Source organism: Cotesia typhae, unplaced genomic scaffold (assembly GCF_013202065.1).
Source record: "Cotesia typhae breed Kobodo isofemale line unplaced genomic scaffold, CoteBio_Ctyphae contig_69, whole genome shotgun sequence".
NCBI lineage: Eukaryota > Metazoa > Arthropoda > Insecta > Hymenoptera > Braconidae > Cotesia > Cotesia typhae.
Window position 1 is genome coordinate 1501189 of NW_027423763.1, and position 21055 is coordinate 1522243.

The 21055-nt window shown below is 30.2% G+C and overlaps 1 protein-coding gene, 1 long non-coding RNA gene and 1 pseudogene across 15 annotated transcripts in view; 2 read left to right on the forward strand and 1 right to left on the reverse strand.

The window, feature by feature from the left end:
• Window positions 1-1311, forward strand: part of LOC141532796 (protein daughterless-like) — a 46471-nt gene extending 45160 nt beyond the window's left edge. For all 14 annotated transcript variants that reach the window (XM_074251307.1, XM_074251302.1, XM_074251297.1 and 11 more), the window contains 2 exons: window positions 251-405; window positions 479-1311. In XM_074251307.1, coding sequence (XP_074107408.1) covers window positions 251-405; window positions 479-523 — 200 coding nt within the window. In that variant the 3' untranslated portion in view covers window positions 524-1311. The remainder of the gene's footprint in view (window positions 1-250; window positions 406-478) is intronic.
• A 2927-nt stretch (window positions 1312-4238) lies between these two features.
• LOC141532732 (ATP-binding cassette subfamily G member 4 pseudogene) lies at window positions 4239-9746 on the reverse strand (annotated as a pseudogene).
• Window positions 9747-17563: 7817 nt separating this feature from the next.
• On the forward strand, window positions 17564-20498 carry LOC141532734 (uncharacterized). The gene is made up of 3 exons (XR_012480126.1): window positions 17564-18519; window positions 19035-19236; window positions 19358-20498. It is a non-coding gene; the product is annotated as an uncharacterized LOC141532734 (long non-coding RNA).
• The last annotated feature ends 557 nt before the right edge of the window (window positions 20499-21055 follow it).

Genomic DNA, 21055 nt, shown 5'->3' on the forward strand with positions numbered 1-21055 from the left:
ATACCCACATCAATTTTTCATATATTTTTTATATTTATATATATATATATATATATATATATATATATATATATATATATATATATATATATATATATATATGAAAAATATATAAAAAAATGCATGTGGGTATTCAAATTAAAGCTCTTGATGAGTGTAAAACTCTTGACAAATGTAAAAATTAAAAAGGAAATTTTTTTATTAATTAATTAAAAAAATATAAAATTTATTTATTAAATAATTTTTTCAGAGCGAAATTTAAATCCAAAAGCAGCTTGTTTAAAAAGAAGAGAAGAAGAAAAAGCTGAAGATGGTCCAAAATTACCAGGCCACTTAGCGGCTCACATAGGTCATCCACATTCGCATCCCCACGCCCATTCACAGCCGCCATTTTCTACAATGCCCGTAAGTAACACCCGCCATTTTGTCGTCCGCTTAAAAATACAATAAAATTATTAAAAAAACTTAACTTTTTTAGGGCCCTCCACCATCACTCCAACACAATCAAGTCCAGCCGCAGTAGCAGAGGTTAAACGACGGCATCGTCCTTTGTTAAATAATGATAAAATAAAAAAATAAAAAAGAGTGCAGTTCGAGTTCGCCCGTGAGAGACTTAAACACGTAAATATCAAGACTCGGGTATCAAAGCGATCTCTCGTTTACTTAAATAAGATAATAAAAGTTATATATAAACATATATATGGATATGAACGAAAGAGTATATATTGAATAAAAACAAATATATACAATATGTATAAAATTTAAACTAAGCGTCGTTGCGACGAAAATATGACCCGGTGATGGTTAATCTGGCGAATCAAATGTGTGCTAGTGGGTGCTCTTTTGTTCTTATTAATCTAGTTTATTGTATATTGTTTCTTATAAATGATATAAATTAAAGAGGTGATCCTGACGGGTCCTTATCACGGTAGAATTCAATAAAAAATAATTAACGGTAAATCTATCGCAATACTGTAATCTACAGTAGCTATACGGTACATATATCGTATTTTAACCATAATATATTTATTGTAATTTATTTAAACCTTAAAATACGATAAATCTACCGTAATTAAGATCCGCCAGGTAATAAAATAATTGTGCAGCTATTATCACGCACAATTTGTAATTGGAACCAATTGGGATAGACCGTTTATAAATAATGGTAATAATAACTCTAATAATTATTAAACAAATACCGATTGATTTGTTTTTTATAATCATATCGGGATCTAATGACAATAAATAAGTATTATTCATATTGTATGTTATTATGAATAAACGGGACTCCTGATACTAGACAGGTTTTATTTCAATAGTAATAAAAAAATATTTTTTTTTTTTTTTTTTTTTTTTTAAACATATCAATCAGAATTTTATTTCCGGGGATGAATTTTAATTAGTAGAATCTCGAGTGGAAGTATTGGATGATTATTATTTAAAATTGTAAAAAAAAAAAATTAAACAGCCAATGATTGTGCACTCGAGTGAAAAATTACGCTTCTATCAAGATTTACATCCCGTTGAATTTTAATTTGCCGAAAAAAAAAAAAATAAATAAATAAATAATGGAATAAAATAACAAATAAAAATAAAAATATTTAAAATATCGATATATATATATATATATATATATATATATATATATATATATATATATATATATATATATATATATATATATATATTTAAACTTAAAGGCGGGCCTCTACATTGGAACTGTAGATTTGGACCGCTTATTTTATAATTTATAAAATGATAAATATATAAATAAAGTTAAATATTTACAAATGATAGCGCCCACCATCATTTACGGGGATAATTAAATTTATTAATAAATAAACGTATATATAAATATTTATAAATGAATATTGAATAATGAGAGAATGATTATAAGTAATTTTAAAAATCGATACGTAGAAATAACACGTGCAACAATTTTATTAATTAATTTACAACAATATTACTTTCCAAAAATTACTTGATTTTTTATCGCTAAATTTTCTTTATTTTTAATTGTATCAATAATATTAATTATTAATTATTATTATAAATAATTGAATTTAAATTGTTTGTAAGGTTTAGTTAATAAGCATCAAGTTCGTAAGGAGAGTACTGTAGTTGTGATTATAGAGGACAATTTTAAATAATTAATAATTGCTATATATAAATACGGCGGCTTAAAATTATTTTTATAAATAGCGAGAGACTTAAGATTACGATGGTTCCTCTTTTTAAATATTTAAGTATCTAAACAATCTAGTGCTCGATTTTGTATAAAATTCACTTTGTATCACCCTACTTATAGGTTATGTCTTCTTTTTTTTTTGGTTATAAACAATCATCATGCGTTAATGCTTGTCGTTAATGTAAATCAAAATGGCGGCTAGGTGTATTATCAATTTTTATTTTTAGTTTTTGTATCGCCTGAGTTTTTTTATAACCACAATTTTTAATTTTTGCAAAAATTACCTTCACTTTTTTTTTTTTTTTTATTTCATTTAAAACAATAGTTTTGTTAAAAAAAATTTTTTCAAATCAAAATGGCCGAAATTAATCTTAAAATGTCATTTTAAAAAATGGCGCCGAAAAATTTCAATTTTAATATTTAAAATTCATTTTTTTTACCGCCTTAATTTTTATATTAAAAATGGCCCAACTTACCCATAGAATATTATCTGCAAAAATTAGCTTCAAATTTTTTTTATTTAATTAAAAAAAAATTATTTCAAATCAAAATGGCCGAACTAAACCTTAAAATGTCTTGTAAAAAAATAGCGCCAAAAAATTTAAATTCAAATATTTAAAATTAATTTTTTTTTTTAAAATGACCCAACTTTTTTTGCAAATATTTTTTTTTTTTGGTTATAAAAAACAATAGCGTTAATTTAAAATAAAATTTCCACAAATCAAAACAGCCCAGCATAACCATGAACAATTTTTCTAACCAAAAAAAAAAAAAAAAAATAACTAAAATAAAAACTAGCCCTGGCAACGAAAAAAAAAAAAAAAAAAAAATTCAGCGAAATCGATGCAAAAAAAAATTTGTGAGATTGCAAAAGAATAACAATTATATATATATATATATATATATATATATATATATATATATATATATATATATATATATATATATATATATATATATATATATATAAAATAACAAATGATAAAAATGAAATGGTAATTGTTAATTGTTCTGACATGACTACGAGGCTCCTTAATAATTCTTAAAAAACTTGTGGCGGTATTTTGTAAATAATAGTAAATCGCGAAGCCCAAGAATTTTATCAACAACAATAATAAATTTCCAATACCGTGATTCCTCTTGCACAGTACTTATGTTATGTAATTAATAATTATTATCCTCGGGAGCCTTGTGTTTACTTGAGAAGACTAGGGTCTAAGAAAAATTGCCGTGATCTCTGAAATTTATTAATGGGCGGTAGCGAAAACTGCTAAGCAATTTTATGTGAGATATTTCATTTATATTTTATTCATTTGTCTAGACAATGCTGAGGTAATAGTAATAATATCATCCAATCGTTACAAAACATATCTCGCGTAATTGTAAATAAATAATATTTAAAACAAAGCAGTCTCGCATGCCTAAATAATTATAATTATCATTATCTATATATTATAATGTTTTTTTTTTTTTTTTTATTATTACTATATTCGTTATTATCAGTTATTATTATTATTATTATTATTATTATTATTATTATTATTATTAAATTTGATTATTATTAATTGTCATCAATATTATCATTACTTATTTTTATTAATAAAATAAATTGATTCGTGATGAAGTAAATATCCAGGGGACAATTATCTTTCAAAAAAATAATTGTCATGTAATATTTATTTAGAATTTTTAAATAAATTTTATTAACAACTTCATTTTTATTTAAAAAAAAATTAAATTGACCTTTATAATCAAAACCGGAATTTAAAAAAAAAACCAGTCAAAGATTTATCCTCTGAATAATTTTTTTTTAAGTTGACATTCAAAAAATTACACGGAAAAAAAAAAAGAAATATTTGATCGAAATAAGATTTATTTGTGCCAAAGATACACGGAAAAAAAAAAAGATGACACTGGATATCATCCTAGATTATACTAAGTGAAATTTTTTTTTAAATAGTAGCTAGTATAATCCAGATATTACCCAGTATAATCCAGATATCACACAGTATAATCCAATTTTCGGGGATTAAATTACAAAAAAAAAAAAGACAATAAAAAATTTTATTATTTCCTAAAACTTACAATCTAATGCTTAAATTTTTATTTACATAAACATAAAAATTGCTAGACCTTTGATCTATTGCGTGTTTTTACACATTATATATTACTGTACATGTCTTATGTTCTATCAAACAATAGAAATATTAATCGTAAACGTGTCATGCATACTCGTTCGAGTTGCGTAATATGCGTAACATAAGTTTCTTCGACAATAAATACTTTTTTTTTTTTTTTTTTTTTTTTTTAACCATATTATTATTATTTTAAAATTAATTTTTAAGCTTAAATTTAATTAAAATTAAATTATCATATGTTTAACCTTAATTAATATTACCAATAATTCTTTAATTAATTTTTTTACCTATTTAAAACACAAAAACATTTAATTTAAATTATAAAATTAATGATTTACCTAAAGCCAGCTGATTTTAGAAACTTGCCGACAAAATGGCGTCTTAGGGCCAGTTTTCAATCCGTGATAAACGTACTGCCAATATAATAAAAAAAAATAAATAATTTAGCAAAAGCTTTTAATTAAAAAGTCAAAAATTAATAATTATTAAAAAAATTTTTGCGCGGGAATTTTTAAAATAGATTAAAATTTTTAAAATCAATTAAAATAATCATAAACGTCCATTACACTGGCTAATAATAAATACTAACAAAGTAATTTAATCTAAATGGCGCCGGACAATTTTTTCTTGAGAGTGCAGTACCCAATAACCCTAAAAGCAACAAAGTAGCCAACAAGAATCATCATATCAACCCAAAAAATGGCGTCAGCCATAGCAAGTTCCGTGAGAATGCTAGAGGGCGACCTGTAGTGGCAATAATCAACACTAGAGGGACACGGTAATTTCTCCCTGTTGTTCCCGTAGATGGCCTGAACCAAGCCCTGCAGAGCGTACCTCAGATAACTCAGATAAGTAAAGTAATACATGAACCTCGGCATGTGTCTCAGGAACACAAGGAACCCGGCGAACAGTAGGAGAACCGCCGTCAAGATGGCGCCAACGAAGGTTCCATTTACGGGATTGGTAGTGGTTCCAATGAGCAATCCAATGCTTTCTGCAACGACAGTGATCATGATGGTGACAATGAGGAACATGAGGAACCGGTTGAGGTCCAGCGGCTGCTTGCTCAAGAAGTAGGACACCGTGGTGTAGACAACCGCGAAGATCATCTGGACGGGGATGTTCGCCGCGAGGAACGCGGCGTAGAAGGTTCTCAGTTGGTACCAATTGTTGAACTTTTCTTTTTTAAGGATCGGGAGCTCCGTTGGGAATCTCAGAACAGCGGGGAGCATGCTGGTGTAGCAGAGGTAGATGCAAGTGATCAGGAGGAACCCGACGTTGTTGATGGTCTTGGAGCCGTCCGAGCCTGCGTCGACGAAGACCAGTCCTAGGATTACTGCGACGAGGAAATGGAGGACGATCTTCAAGTGGGTGACCGTCCAGTCGCGGTAGAGCTGGATGATGCAGCGGTTAAGGAGAACCCAGAATCTCGCTAGCTCCGAGGGAGGATTTATGAAGACAGTGGCCTTCTTGCAGTCGACGGAGGAGCTGGTGGGCAGTCCGTTGACGTAGATCGGAGCCTTTACGAACAGCGGCGTTCTCCAGCAGCGGGTTCCTTTCGCGGTCAAGGACAACAACTGCTCGTTGAAGTTCCCGTACTCCTTGCTGACGACCTCGATCATGTAGTCCGCGGGATTGTGATATTGCGGACAATGCAGCCCGGAGTTGGCAAAATAGGAGATGGTGTTGGAAGGAGCGCCTTGGTACATGCAGTGGCCGTCCGCGAGAAGGTACACGTGGTCGAACATCTCGTAGATGGCGGCACTGGGCTGGTGAATGGTGCAGACAATCGTCCGGCCGTCGCTGGCGAGGTTCTTCAGCATGGCAATGCACTGGAGCGTTGATGAAGAGTCCAGCCCGGTCGTCGGCTCGTCCAGGAACAAAATTGGCGGGTTGTCGATCAGCTCCAAGGCGATGCTGAGTCTCTTCCGCTGCCCGCCGCTCAATCTGTCGCACTTTGTCTCCTTGGTCTTGGTCAGGTCCAGGGTCTCCAGGATGTCGTCGATCAGCATCTGCTTCGCCTTGTCGTTCAGGCTGCTGCTGATCTTCAGGTTCGCCGCCATGGTCATCGACTCGATCGTCGTGAACAGCGAGTGCAGCTGGTCGTCTTGCTGGATGTAGCACGCCGCTTTTCGGTACAAGCTCCAGCCGTGCTTGTTGTCCTCGCTCGTGTACTCGATGCTCCCTGTGATGTCGAAGCCTTGGAAACCGGTAAGTACGTTTAGCAGGGTCGACTTCCCTGCTCCGGACGGACCCATTATTGCTGTTAGCTCGCCGGATTTAAAGCAACCGCTTACCCCTTTTAAAATTGGCTTTTTTGGAGCTCGGAAACCGGTTCGCACTTGGTAGGAAACGTTGCTGAATTCTATGTCTATTGTTTGCGCTTTTGGCAGGTTTATTAGCACTGATCTTTGATACATCTTGGGGAGTTTTTAAACTTGCTGAAAAATTTTAGGATTTATTTTTTAGAAAAATCTGAAATTAAAAAATTACCTTGTATCTTTCAAACTATTAACTTTTTTAAGGATATAAGCTCATTCTGATGTTACACTCATCGAGGGCTTTCATTTGAATACCCACATCAATTTTTTTTTTTATATATATGTATATATGAAAAATATGTAAAAAATGCATATGGGTACTCAAATGAAAGCTCTTGAAGAGTGTAACATCGGGATGAGCTTATATTTTCAATAGTTAAGATAATTTTTTTTATGTATTTTTAAAAAAAATTTCGTTAAAAAAAATGAATATTAAAATTGTTATTTTTTGCAAATATTTACTAAAATTTAGAATTTTTTAACAAAATTTTTTACATTAAATAAATTTATATAATTTTTAAAAATAATTAAAATGTAAAAAATTTTAAATTAATAAAAAATAGAATTTTTGATTTTTGAAACAATAAAAAAATTTACAAGACAAATATTAAATAAAAAAAAAAAAAAAAACTTACAAAATTTCCAGAAAATTCAGCGGTAGAAAAAAATCCCTTAAGCACAAAAATAATAAAAAATAAATTTGTAAATCACGATTTTTGGTCCAAAAGCACTAGAGTTTGTTGCAAAAATTTTTCTAAAATCACTCTCGTCCTTTGAGTGGAAAATTCACTATCCAAATGACATCTTACTGTCTGTATCGCAGCAACAATAACCGGTCTCGGTCACCTTCACGTGAGCATCTGACGGCCAAGTACCGATCGCATTCTCATATCTACCACCACTTTATTCTTCTTCTTCTTCTTCTTCTTCTTGTTTTTGTCCTTATTCGTTTTATTTTTCTTCTTTGAGCCTCGTCCTGCGAACCTAGAATCTTCTTGCGATATTAAAATTTTATTTCAAATGACAACTCTTGATAATTATGTAAGAAGCTATTACGATCGGCGTTTTACGAGTTTTATTGCAGCACTCGTACGTTTTATGGCTTACTGACATCTGAAAAATATTTAATTGCTGTCATATCGCAATTTTGTTAAAATTTCATACTAATTAAAAGTAATTATTTATACAAGTAGATTCATACTGTTCAGAATAAATAATATTTCTTTACTGGATGAAGAACGGCGCATTTATTTAAAGATTCTGCGTGATAAATCAACGCATGTCAATTGACGGATTGAGAAAAAAAAAACCATCCCGAGTTTTTAAATAGATAATTATTATTTAATTGTAGAGTTATTACACCTAATACTACCGATTTATTGCTATCGCTATTATGTTATCTATTACAATATCAATTAACCCCTGGTAATTTATCGTCACTGTTTTTTGTTAACGTAGAAATTAATATGTCATAAACATGTCATTTATGAATTTATTATCATATATTTAAATATGTATATTGGCCTTTTTTCAATTATTATATAGATTTGTTTTAATGAGGAAGTTGTAATTATTACGTCCAAATAGAACCTTTTTTTTATTCAGAGAATCGGTATTTTTTTTTATTTTAATTCGCGAATCATTTTAGAAGGCTGAATTTTTCACGCACTCATTAAATTACTTAACTGTAAAGTAAGGTGTAATAAAAAAAATTTTTTTTTTTTTTTTTTTTAATATTTTGTAATAATTTTAAAAATTATTTGTGATCAATAAAAATTTATTATAAAATGTAATAAAATAATAATTAAAAAAAACTTGTTCTACTTTGAATTTTAGAAAAAAATTTCTATTTACAATAAGAAAAAAAAATTTATTATTATTATTATTTATGCTGTATTTTTGAGATAAAAAATTTTTTTTCATTGAAAAAATGAATAAAAATCGAAAAATTGCTCACAATGGTGATTTTTGCAAAACCAAAGACTTTGAAGTTTCGAAACACTATGAAAAAAAATCGCAGCGTTTTGAATTTTTCAGGGATTTTAGGAGACACTTGTAGCTTAAAAATTACCGACAATATCCTTTGTTCATCCATTTAATCCAAAGTTATACCAAGTTATCCAAATATCCTTAACTACGCGAATTTTTGTCGTCTTTTCAATTAAAGTTTTCAATTCAAAAAAATTTTTTTGACAAAAACTATCCACAGTATCTTATAGAGAATATCGTGTAGTTTTCAAAACCGTCCCTCGATTTTTTATACAATCATTATTTCCAAAGTTATTGATTGTCAAAGTGAAAAAGTACTTTTTTAAAAAAAAATTTTTTGAAGCCCGTGGATTTTTTTTAAGACGAGGAAAAATTTGGAAATTTTTTTTTTTTGTGGTTTTTTTAGGATTTCTCCAGACTCGAACATGATAAAAAATTTTTTATGGTCATATCTGAAAACTAGACACTTGAAGTTACAATTTCCTATTTTTTTTTTGCTGTACGATCTTTTTTCTCGGAGTTATAGCGCGTTGAAAATCACCTAAAAATTATTTAATTTTTGTATTTTATAATAAATTTTTTTTATCACAATTAATTTGTAAAAATATATCAAAATTATAATAAAAATTAATTTTACTCTGTATTTAAAAAAAAAAATTAGATTCACAATTATTTTATTAAAAATTGATAAAATTCTATTTTATCGTAATAAAATTAATAATTTATTTTCAATAAAAAAAAAAAAAAAAAAAAAAAAAAACTAATAATAATGAATTTAAAACCGATCAAAGTCAATCGTTATTTTAAAAACTATCTTCACTAACCCAGTTCTTGCGTATCATTATAATTAAATTAAAGCAATTCACGCTTATTGTTTTGCGATAAGAATATGTAACGTCTAAATACATATAAAAACAATAAAATAATAATAAAGCAGTAGTAAAAGATGAATTACCTGGAAGAAGATATAAAATAATAAAATGTCTCGATCGAATGCCGAAGAGCGACTGATTTGAAGAATAGCTGGTCATTTGGACAAACGCAGTCGACCGAGCCGTATAACTATCACATGCAACAGCAATTACTCCGTAAGCAGTGTAACATAATAAAATAATATAACACAAGTAAAGTCCGAGTAGAGTATGAGTACGAGCATAGTGCAGAGGTCTTGCTTTCCCTCTCAATCCAAGATTGCACAGCAATCCCAAGCACTTCCACGTGCTATCCTAAACTGTTACATTAATCACTTTAATCGTTAATCCGTTGTTGAGACTTTCCAGTTCCTTCACTTCTTAATGAGTTACTGTCACCTTCAAACATGAATAGGGTTAAAATCCAAGTCAGTGATCTTCCTCGAGTATCCTTCGGACTCAATCATAAAGAGTTCGGCCTTTGGAACCAGGGCCGGCTTGTTATAATTATTCCAGATTGATGATATCAATTCCAACCTTGCTAAATTTCCGACTATTTCTCACGGATAACTAGAAAAATTATCTGTTTATTTTATTTTGTTTATTTTGTTTATCGGCTATTCCTTGGACTTGAAACTCTATCAGTTAAAAATGAAGAGATGAAAAGGTTATCGGTTGATACTAACGAGGGATTTTAGCGATCTAGATTTCTCAATCTACGGTCCGCAGGTATAAAAGTGGAAACATTTCAAGGAAATCCAGTGAAAGTAGTTTTTCGTTTTTGCTTAAGAGTTCTAATAGATCATTTTTGTACTACAGATGCAAATTTAAGTAAATTATTGTTTTAAATAATAAAAACAAGAAAAATTTAAATATTTATCGTAAAATCAATTTTTTTAATTATTATTATTAACTTATTACATTTTATAATAAATTTTTGTGTCACAAATGATTTTTAAAGTTATAACAAAATAATAATAATAAAAATTCTTGAGCTGGAGTTGTGCCTTTTCAAGGTTTCATTTCATTCTTATCAATAATCAATTTATTGTGATAAATATTTAGACTGGATTCGAAGGTACATAATTAAAAAATGACGTTGTATCTTGTGAAATATTGACATCAATTTTTCATATATATTATATATATATGTATATATGATAAATATATGAAAAATGCATGTGGGTACTCAAATGAAAGCTCTTGAAGAGTGTAACATCAGAATGAGCTTATATCTTTAAAAAGGTCAATAATAAAATAAATTTTGAATCACTATTTAAAATTCATTGAAAATTATATTATTTTTTTCGTCCAAAAAAACCTTAAATCCTTGTCTTTGATCTTTCTAAAATTGAGTTCAAAGATTCCGTCGTACACACAGACACTCAGGCGGAGCCTGAGTGTAAAATATATTGCATTATCAGCAATTATACTATCGCAATTGGTTGTTATTATTATGCGATAATGAGCGATGACATTGATACGATGTTTCCGGAAAGTTTGCTGTTTTTTTTTATGCAAGTTTGTTGACAAGTGATTTATTTAGTTTTCATTTAAAATGAAAACACTGGCGGGAATTTTCGCTCGATTAGAAAAAAAAAAAAACGCCAAGATATTAATATTATTCATTCAATTAAATTAATTTTTTGCGTTAAAAATAGCTGGATTTTTTTTTCGGTAAATTTTTTCAACAATTTAAATTTTAAAAATAAAGAATTTAAATTGGTCAATCGGTTGGAAAAAAATATTCTAAACACGAAGCTGATTAAAAAAACCATTTTTTATGACAAAGAACGATAACTGTCACGTTGATTGATTAACATAATAAAAATATAAATTTTTTATGACAGCTATGACTTTAGATAAGCATAAAATAAATAAATATCTGTTGAAAAATTCCTCAAAAGTGATATTTTTATTATCTGATGTCACTATTTCGAAATCTTTCGGTTATCCTTGAGAGTTTTAATTATCGGCGTGGCATAAAAGAGGCGCCGAAGGTCAAGAAGTTTTCTTTGGCGGTCGATAAAGTGGCGATTGATTGGCGTTATTGAAAAAAATGGATGCAAGAGTTGCATTTTAAAATATTCTTAGCGATTTTTTATTTGTCAGGTGTGCTTTTTGCTTGGTAATCTACAAAATGAATTAAATCTTAAAATAAATCCCCCGACAAAAGTCTAAGGATATTTCTGAGATAGGAACCGGAGAAGTAAATAAAATAAAAGCAAGTATTGGTTTCTTTCTTAGCACCTAGCGTAATCCTAAGACGCTCTGAAAGGCCAAATGAGAAATACTTTTCGATCAAGGCTCCTGAGAACTAGATAGAGCTTACACCAACTTTTACTTCTTCTTGTGGTTGCTCTTTTTTTTTTTTTTTTTATTTATTTTTTGGTCTTATTCCTGATATAATGTTAGCTCGGATTCCCTCCGAGTTGAGATTTCGGTGGATTATTACACGAAACTCGATAACTTTTCCCTCCTCATTCTTGTCGTTCTTATTCATCTCCGAAAGCAATAACCGAAACTGAACCGGCTCACCGGAATAATGCTTGTCCTACAGGTTATGGGCCCCGGTTCCGTGATTTTTCATTTCTGGACTAAATATTAACAAAATAAATATCTCCGAACAAAATATCTTGAATAATTAAATTTTTTAATAAAATCATAAATTTGGAAAAAAATTATCAAATTATCCAGATACGTAATTAAGAAATTACCTTGTATCTTGTGAATTATTGACATTTTTAAAGATATAAGCTCATCCCACTGTTATACTCATCAAGAGCTTTCATTTGAATACCCACATCAATTTTTCATATATTTTATATATTTATATGTATGTATATATGAAAAATATATAAAAAATGCATGTGGGTATTTAAATGAAAGCTTTCGATGAGTGTTACATCGGGATGAGCTTATATCTCTAAAAATTTCAATAATTAAAAAAGTACAGTGCAATTTAACAAAAGTTATTATTTAATATATAAAGCAAAATTTTAATTATTTATAATTCACATACCGACTGTAAGGCTGGTAGTTAATCTTAAAAAGATTAATATTTATATATTTGAATACTCTGTTGCAGTGATATTTAGCTTCGATGATATTTTGTCCAGGGATAGAATCCTGATACCATGGGCCCAGGATTAAAATCCACTTCCAAGGCTGATTTTAAGGATATAAATAAATAAACAGCAGCTAAAAGTTAAAAGCGGACAGGACACAGTTAAATGGATGCTGTAGGTCGGGGCAAAGTTGAGATGTAATAAGAGGCGCGATAAATAACGCCGGAAAGTGGTAAAGTAATTTCAGAGCCGACTCCTTGTTCTCTTTCTCGTTAAACTTTTTTTTTAAGATTTTTTATTCCGTACCCTTTTAAACTCTTTGCCTCGGTTATGACTACTAACGCCCAGACTATTATCGCAATCTCTTAATTTCCACGAAAAAACATTGTTTTATGTGGGAATTATTTCGGGATTTATTCTACCCGCAAGCTATTTAGTTAAATCAGCGCTGCTTTTAATATCTGAATGATTAATCGCCAGCGTTACGTAGGGGAGCGTTTACCATTTACCGTTTACCCAACAATTATCAAAATAACCCCAAAAATACCTGCAGACTTTTTGGATCTACGATTGAGGGCTTCATTTTTACCCGATCTTAACCGGTGCCCGACAGCCTGTTAATTATGATTAATCATGTCTAGGAAATTAAAGCAATTAATCTTCCGTTGTTCCAGCTGAGCCACAGCATAGTCTTCTCTTGCTGTCTCTATCTTCCAGGCTCGCTTCCAGTGCACCCACTGTTTTTCGAGCGATCAACGCTCTCCCGGAAACTCAACCGGGTTTTCTCAATTAGCTCCTCACTACAACCACACACCTCTATATTTATGTATGTGGATCCTGATATTTTTTTCATGCTAAATACTTTTGTACGAATCTCCGTGGTAATCTCAATTTAACAAATTTACAAGGTTAATCTTTCTTATAAATTATTAACCATTAGCGAGGCCAGTCGTTAATTCATTTTTCTTTATAAATGCATTTTTATCGGCTTATCAACGTTCACAAGAAATTAACAGGAAGCTTTTAATGTATTGTGGAAATTATTGCTCGTATATCTTTGCTAAATGATTTTTTTTATCATATTGTTGACTTTTGTTAAATTACACTGTATTTTCTTAAATATTGACGTTTTTGAAGATATAAGCTCATCCCGATGTTACATTCATCAAGAGCTTTCATTTGAGTACTCACATGCATTTTTTATATATTTTTCATATATACATATATATATATATATATATATATATATATATATATATATATATATATATATATATAAAATATATGAAAAATTGATGTGGGTATTCAAATGAAAGGTCTTGATGAGTGTAACGTCGGGATGAGCTTATATTTTTAAAAATATAAATTCCAACTCCAACAACAGTCCTTTTTAGTTGAAAATAAAAAATCGAAAAACTTTATGAATAGATGATCACTCAGTAAATTATTTACTATTTGATTTATCGAAAGGCATTTAGATCTTTAGATTTGTTGCGAGCTATTGACAAAGCATTCAATGTAACAGAGAATTTTCGAGGATAAAATTTATAAAACTATAAAGCAAAGATGTTGAGCAGAGCTCGGTACTGTTCTGTAAAAAGTAAAATACAAAATAACAGTAAAAGAAAATACGGATATCGTAAACAAACCGAAGCCCAGAGACTGAGATCTCATTTCTGATTGCTGCCTTCCGTACAATTGTTTCATTGTTTCCGGTAAAATAAACGAGCTGGGTTCGTTTTTCCCAGGATCGTACTACTACCCAACCTCCACAATAGAATGCACGGCTTTTATACCCAACCTAGGTGTTGTTGTGTCTTTGATCCAACAGACTGACTAGGTAATAAACCCAGTTAATCAATGGTTAAATGTTTTATAAATCCATCATCTGTAATCAAGTCAACTTTTAGTTTACCAAATAAGAAATACTCGATTAAATTTTTATTTCGCTGGACTAAAACTAGATTAAAGTACGCACTGATTAACACGTGACTTGCATTGTCTATTATGTTCCCTGTAATTTTTTTCTCATTCCATCTACACAAGAATTTCTTCAAGGTAAATTTCTTTGTTCACCATTCAAGGAAAATCTGATTTCACGTGAAATACATTTTCAAATTATACACTGACATTATTTTTATTTTCTAGTTACTTCGAGAGGAAATTATATAGAAATGCTTCCAATAATTTATATAAATTATACTGTAAAAATTTTCTATTAATTTTTATTTTACATCTGGATTTTACAACAGTTATATATATATATATATATATATATATATATATATATATATATATATATATATATATATATATATATATATCATAATCATATATATGTATATATGAAAAATATATAAAAAATGCATGTGGGTACTCAAATAAAAGCTCTTGATGAGTGTAACATAAATATGAGCTTATATTTTAGAAAACGTCAATATTTAAGAAAGTAGACATTAACAGAAATGAAGTGTATAAATAATAAAATCTAAAAAAATTTTTTATAACAGCGTTACATGGTAAAATTTAGATATTTTATAAAATTTAAGCGGAATAATGAAAATATATAACATAAAAGGTTAGTTTTATCGGATGGATTGAAAATGTTATTTAATTATTTGACCGTTTTTTGGTAATTGTCGCAGCAACAGTATGAAAAAATGCACGGTCCGTTGATTTATTACTTTTTAATTGAAAAGCAAGAATGAACGCATTGTTATTTTATTTTCCTGTTGCGTATCATTGTTGAATTATTGGATGGAGTTTTTTGGAGTTTAAAAATATGTTAAAAGAGAAAAAAAAAAAAAAGGAATTTATGTTTCAATAGCTCTGGCACGTGTAACAGTTAAATTTAACTGGCAGGAGATGCGTGGACGCACTGTCGGATCCTCACACTACTTGTATTTAACTAGATTTTAACGTTACAGCGACAGTCGATCAATGTCGACAATTTTGGACACTCGGGATAGTCTGCGGTTGGTGTAAAATGCGGGTGACTCCAAATATAAAAGTAAAAAGAAAATTGAAGTGGTGAGTTCTAAACCCCGTGGGAAGTTGGAAGTGGAAATGAATCAATAAAACAGTGAGTGTATCCTACCCGAGAGTCAGACACTAAATAAATGACAATTTAATAAATAAATAAAATAAAATAATGGATAATTTTGATCGGAATTTTTGACCATAGTTGACGAAAAAAAAAAAAAAAAAAAAAAAAAAGATCTAATTATTACGATAATTATTTATGTTAACGAGTGACAATAATTACTCCAGAGTCGAGTTTGGGTAATTCTTAATTATCAATTAAATTAATTAATATAAAATTAACGAATGAAAAAGCATTATGGTGTAGCATACGATTGCTGTTGCAGACTATGACCGACTAAAATGAAGCAAGTGCTGAGTGAGATGCGATTATCGGGCAATTCATGATTGATAAAAAAATAAAAAAAATAAAAAAAAATATCCATCAACGAGTGCTGAGCGAACGGTCCCACAAGGCTTGTTAATTCGGATATATCGCAATGGGAACCAGAATCGATGAGAGGAACAAAAAATCCAAAAAACGAACGGTGCAAATGCATAAAAGAGAGAATTAAAATAGGCATTGCCAAAATACCTTCCAATGTTCTGTCCACCATAAACGAATTATCAATTTGCGAAACGGTTCAATTGTTTCCACAAACGATTTAACGCGTGCATAAGCAATTTTATCTATTATATATTTATTATTAATTCATTATTAGATATTTATAATTATTCATACTGGGTCAAGAAAAACTATAAAATAGATTTTATGTATTAATCTATATTGACGCCAAATTGAAGGGGAAAGAGAATAAATAGACATCTCGCGGAGCTCTAAGCTATTAAATTTACTTAAATAGGCTCACTTAACACTTGTGATAACAAAAGTCAGATAACGAAATCCCAAAATTTAACGCAATTCTTTCCGTAGTTTGAGGCAGTTTACTGTCGCAATACATAACAGCTGACGCCATCTATTCAAGTAGCTGCTCTATTATTCTCCGTCCTCTTTCCTTGATCTAAACCACGCACACGGCGAACGACTTCCAGAAAGTTGTCTGCGTCAACACTTGAATACACAAGTCCAGCACTTGGATCCACCTGTCCACTTGTTAAGAGTCCTTTCCTTTTTATTCTCTAAATTTAAATATCACCCACTTTGTCACTTTTTATTATTATGTACACTCAAGCTAACAATATACAAATAATTTTTCTCCTTTAAGCCCCCAACGGCCGACAAATTAACTAAAATTTTGTCCCTTGTTTAAACCAATTACTCGAGAAAGGGTTATTAAGTTAATAGCCTTTTTACGTAGTCAACAAAGTGGTTAAACTGTTAAATTAAAAGAGAAAAAACGTAAAATTTGCTTGGCATATAAAATTCAGTCTGCTTCATAAAATGTGTCATTTATTTAACGCTTTCAGATTCGCAACCCCAAAGGTATATTATACTTTAACTATTTTATTATGTTTCAGCAGTTACTTTTTAACAGTACAACACAAATGAACGTAATTAAATTACATTTTTATTTATTAAGATTAAGTTAACCGAACAAACTTCGGCAAATTGGGATTTAATTATTCTCCTCTTTAAAAATTAACCAATTAGGTCTTTCTTTTCCTTTTTCTAATAAGAAATTCCCAAGCATATCTGTATCTAGGTTCTAGGAGCAATTGGGACTTGATTGAACCTGCTTTGGGGATGTAACCGCAAAAACGACCCTGATTACTCCCGGTATCTACGTATCTACATACATATTTACTTAGCCATCCTAAGAAATATCCAGGATAGGAATATCTTTTGGCAAAAAGCTATTGCGCTTTAAATGTATGCAATCAATAACCCATTAATCAAAATCAGTTATCGCTTTAAAAGTAAGCTGAGTAATTTTGTTTGGGTGTTGATCTACTGGATAGTGTAACTGTATGTTGGTTAAGCAAAAAAAGAATAATGCTTTTTTCTAATTACATCTAAGTAGTTTTCCACCAGGACTTTTCAATCTCAGCACTCACTCGTAAAGCTTCACTATCTTAACCATTTTGTTTTATTCTTTCTCTTTTTCTCATCTGGTCCTTTAGAAAATCCTGGTAGTATGAGGAGGGACTCTCTCTCCAGTCTACTCTGTAGAGTCTTAGCGTCGCCTGCTGTAATTGGAGTTTCGGAAGTTTCCAGTCATTAGCACCCAAGGTCTTATCTAACATCTAATTCGCCGGTACTTTAATGTACGTCATTTCATTTCTCTTTTCAGTTCTTTAACTACTAAAACCAAATATTATTTATTAATTAATTATTAATTAATAACTCGAATAAATTTTTAATCTTGATTTTGATAAATCTAAATCTAAAATTTTAAATTCACTTTTATCTCATTACAGACTATCAATCGTTCTGACTTTGACGGAGAATAAATCACCCGAAGATGACTTTTTAAAATTATAAATTTATTTTCGAATAAATTTATTATCACAAAAAATTATTTAATTAAATCCGGACTTATTTTCTCAGTTACCAGCTGAAAAATAGAGTGCCTGCTGAGAAAATCAGGAAAGGGTCGATCTTTCTCAACTTGATTAAATCGGTCCTTACCTTTTTTCCACTGCAAACAACTTGAAATCACATGAGCGACCAAGTTGATCAGCCATCTGGAAGCTCCTCGCCATTGACGAGATTAAGGCGTGACCATACTGACCATCTAAATGTCTATTGAATCGGCTATTTTCAGCTGAACTATGCTTTCAAATCTTTATCTTCTTCTACTTGTTCATGTTGACAAACCAGAGTCATCCAATCTACTAGCAATCATTTACTTTCCAATGTGTTCCAACATCTTCTCGAGACCATTTCTCAACCGGATTAATCGATCCGACAATATTTTTAATGTTAGTAATTTTTATTCTATTTCTTCTTCATTTTCTGCATTCGAAAATGCTTTATCTCTAAATACATAAATATAGAATGACCTTGCATCTCGTAAACTGTCGACATTTTTGAAGATATAAGCTCATCCCGATGTTACACTCATCAAAAGCTTTCATTTAAATACCCACATCAATTTTTTATATATATATATATATATATATATATATATATATATATATATATATATATATATATATATATATATATATATATATATATGTATATATATATGTATATATGAAAAATATATAAAAAATGCATGTGGATACTCAAATGAAAGCTCTTGATGAGTGTAACATAAATATAAATATGAGCTTATATCTTTAAAAACATCAATATTTAAGAGTTGATGGTCCTAAAGGAGCTTAAAATTCCAGGATTAATTGAAAGTAAATACAAAGCTCTGTTTGATAACCAAAGAAGAAATAAATATGAAAGTAGAGTTTTATTTAAGTTATTTAATAAATTTAAACAGATTGAGCTACAGATTGACGGGTCGAGGTGGGTGCGTCGAGAGCTAGGCTTGAAGAATGGCAGGGCATCCGGTTTCATGTCGCGGGAACGTGATGGATCGCAGATAAATGAAGAATATTGACTGGAAATATTATAGATATTAAAAAGGCAGTACCCGTGACGTTTCCACCTCTGGTGTTTCTTCACCCGTTTAAATTCAATCGGTGAGAATAATCCATTTAATTTAATCAATTATTAAATGACGTTGATAAAACTGATAAATAATATCTTGAAAAACAAAATAGAAAAAAAAAAATATATTTTATCTCTCGACATATTCGACAGATCGAAGAACTCAGAGGTTACATCTGGTAACGAGTGTGTAAGAAACGAGAGGAAAGAAAGTGAGAAAACAGCGGAGCTAGCAAGATTGCCTCTTTTCTAATTTATAACTACCCGGGTACCGCCTTAACAATTTACGCTTCTCTATACACCGTTTTTATACTCTGGCAGTTTACCGAGAGCCCATCCGAGGAAACGACAATCCAACACACGAGGAACAGAGCCTCGAAACACCAAATTGGCTTCTACTCCTATCCTACAATACAATAAGTAGCCTTTTAAACCTTTTTTTATGTCTTAGACACATTTATTCCCTCTCTTTTGCCCTTCCCTCCCACTTATTCTCTTTGTTCACTCACTAACTCACCTAACCCAGAAATTTCAGGTCTCAAGTCAAGCCGGATTAAGACTCGCTGGTATTTATTTAATTTGATAACCCGCCGTGAGGTTTACGCCGAGGATCTTAACTCGAGATATTATCTCTGGTTATCCTGATGGGAGACGGGAGTTTTCTTTTTCTGAAGAAGAAGAAGAAGAAGCTAAGTTGTAACCGATCTTCATAAAATGTTTCTGCTTTTAAGATTCAGATAACCTCCAAGTTACAACCCGGCTTTCCATCTTCGTCCGAGAGATTAATTAATGATGCAATTCTTACCAAAGGATCTTAAAGTTAGCTTCCAGTCGGAAAATAACAAGAAAATATAAAAATAATCTAATATATCATGAAGAAAATAACCAAAATGGATTTTTATGGGTAAATTTGGTATCATTGAAAAAGTCTCTTATATATTTTGAAAGAAAAATATCCATCGCATGGTAATCGAATTGTAATTAGATTTTATGAAGAAAAGTGTAATTAGATAAGAAGACACCCGTCACAAAGTTGATTCCGGGACATGAGACATCGGAGCATTACCAACTGAAGTTTCAAGAATCAGTAGACTCGGTATCTATTCCAGACTTGCCACAAGTTTCTCTAGAACTGTTCAACTGTCCAGAAGTCCACTCTACGACTTAGTCATCTCCTCGGTTTCAGTTTGCTATCGAATAATATAATTTATTAATACAAGTTAAACTTGTGAAAACAAACAGATGGAATCACCTGATTAATAATTAACTATACAATACTTTATAAAATTTTTTATTTCTTCCCTCGGCTTACTTCTTTTTTCTCGTATTTTTAAATTTACGATATTTTTTATTATTGCTAAACGATCTGACCTGCATGGAATGGTTAACCGGGCTCCAGGTTGAAGGCTCAAGAAAATGTAAGGCATTTCAAGGTTCCACAGGCGCTGCCGCCCCATTAAGAAAATGAAATTTGCAATTCTAATTTCCGGAAGCGTTTTTCCGCATTTCGATCGTCGTTTATCTTCACATAAATGTTACTTTCTTTTCAATAACGATTACTAATAAAAAATTCTATATAATAAAATAAAATAACCTTACTTTTGTACTCATATGTTTGGCTTATATATTCATAAGACAAGATGGCGGACTCCCTGGTTAAAAATATTGATTGAAAAGGATTAAAAATGATGAAATTAGAATACTTTTGAATAATTTCAATTCTTTTTCATGTATATATAGATATACAGTTCACATAGGGTGACTGATTCCCAATACTTTTCAATCAATATTTTTAATCAGGGCTTTCAATAAGTATGTCATATTATTTTTATTAAATTTACTAACTAACAA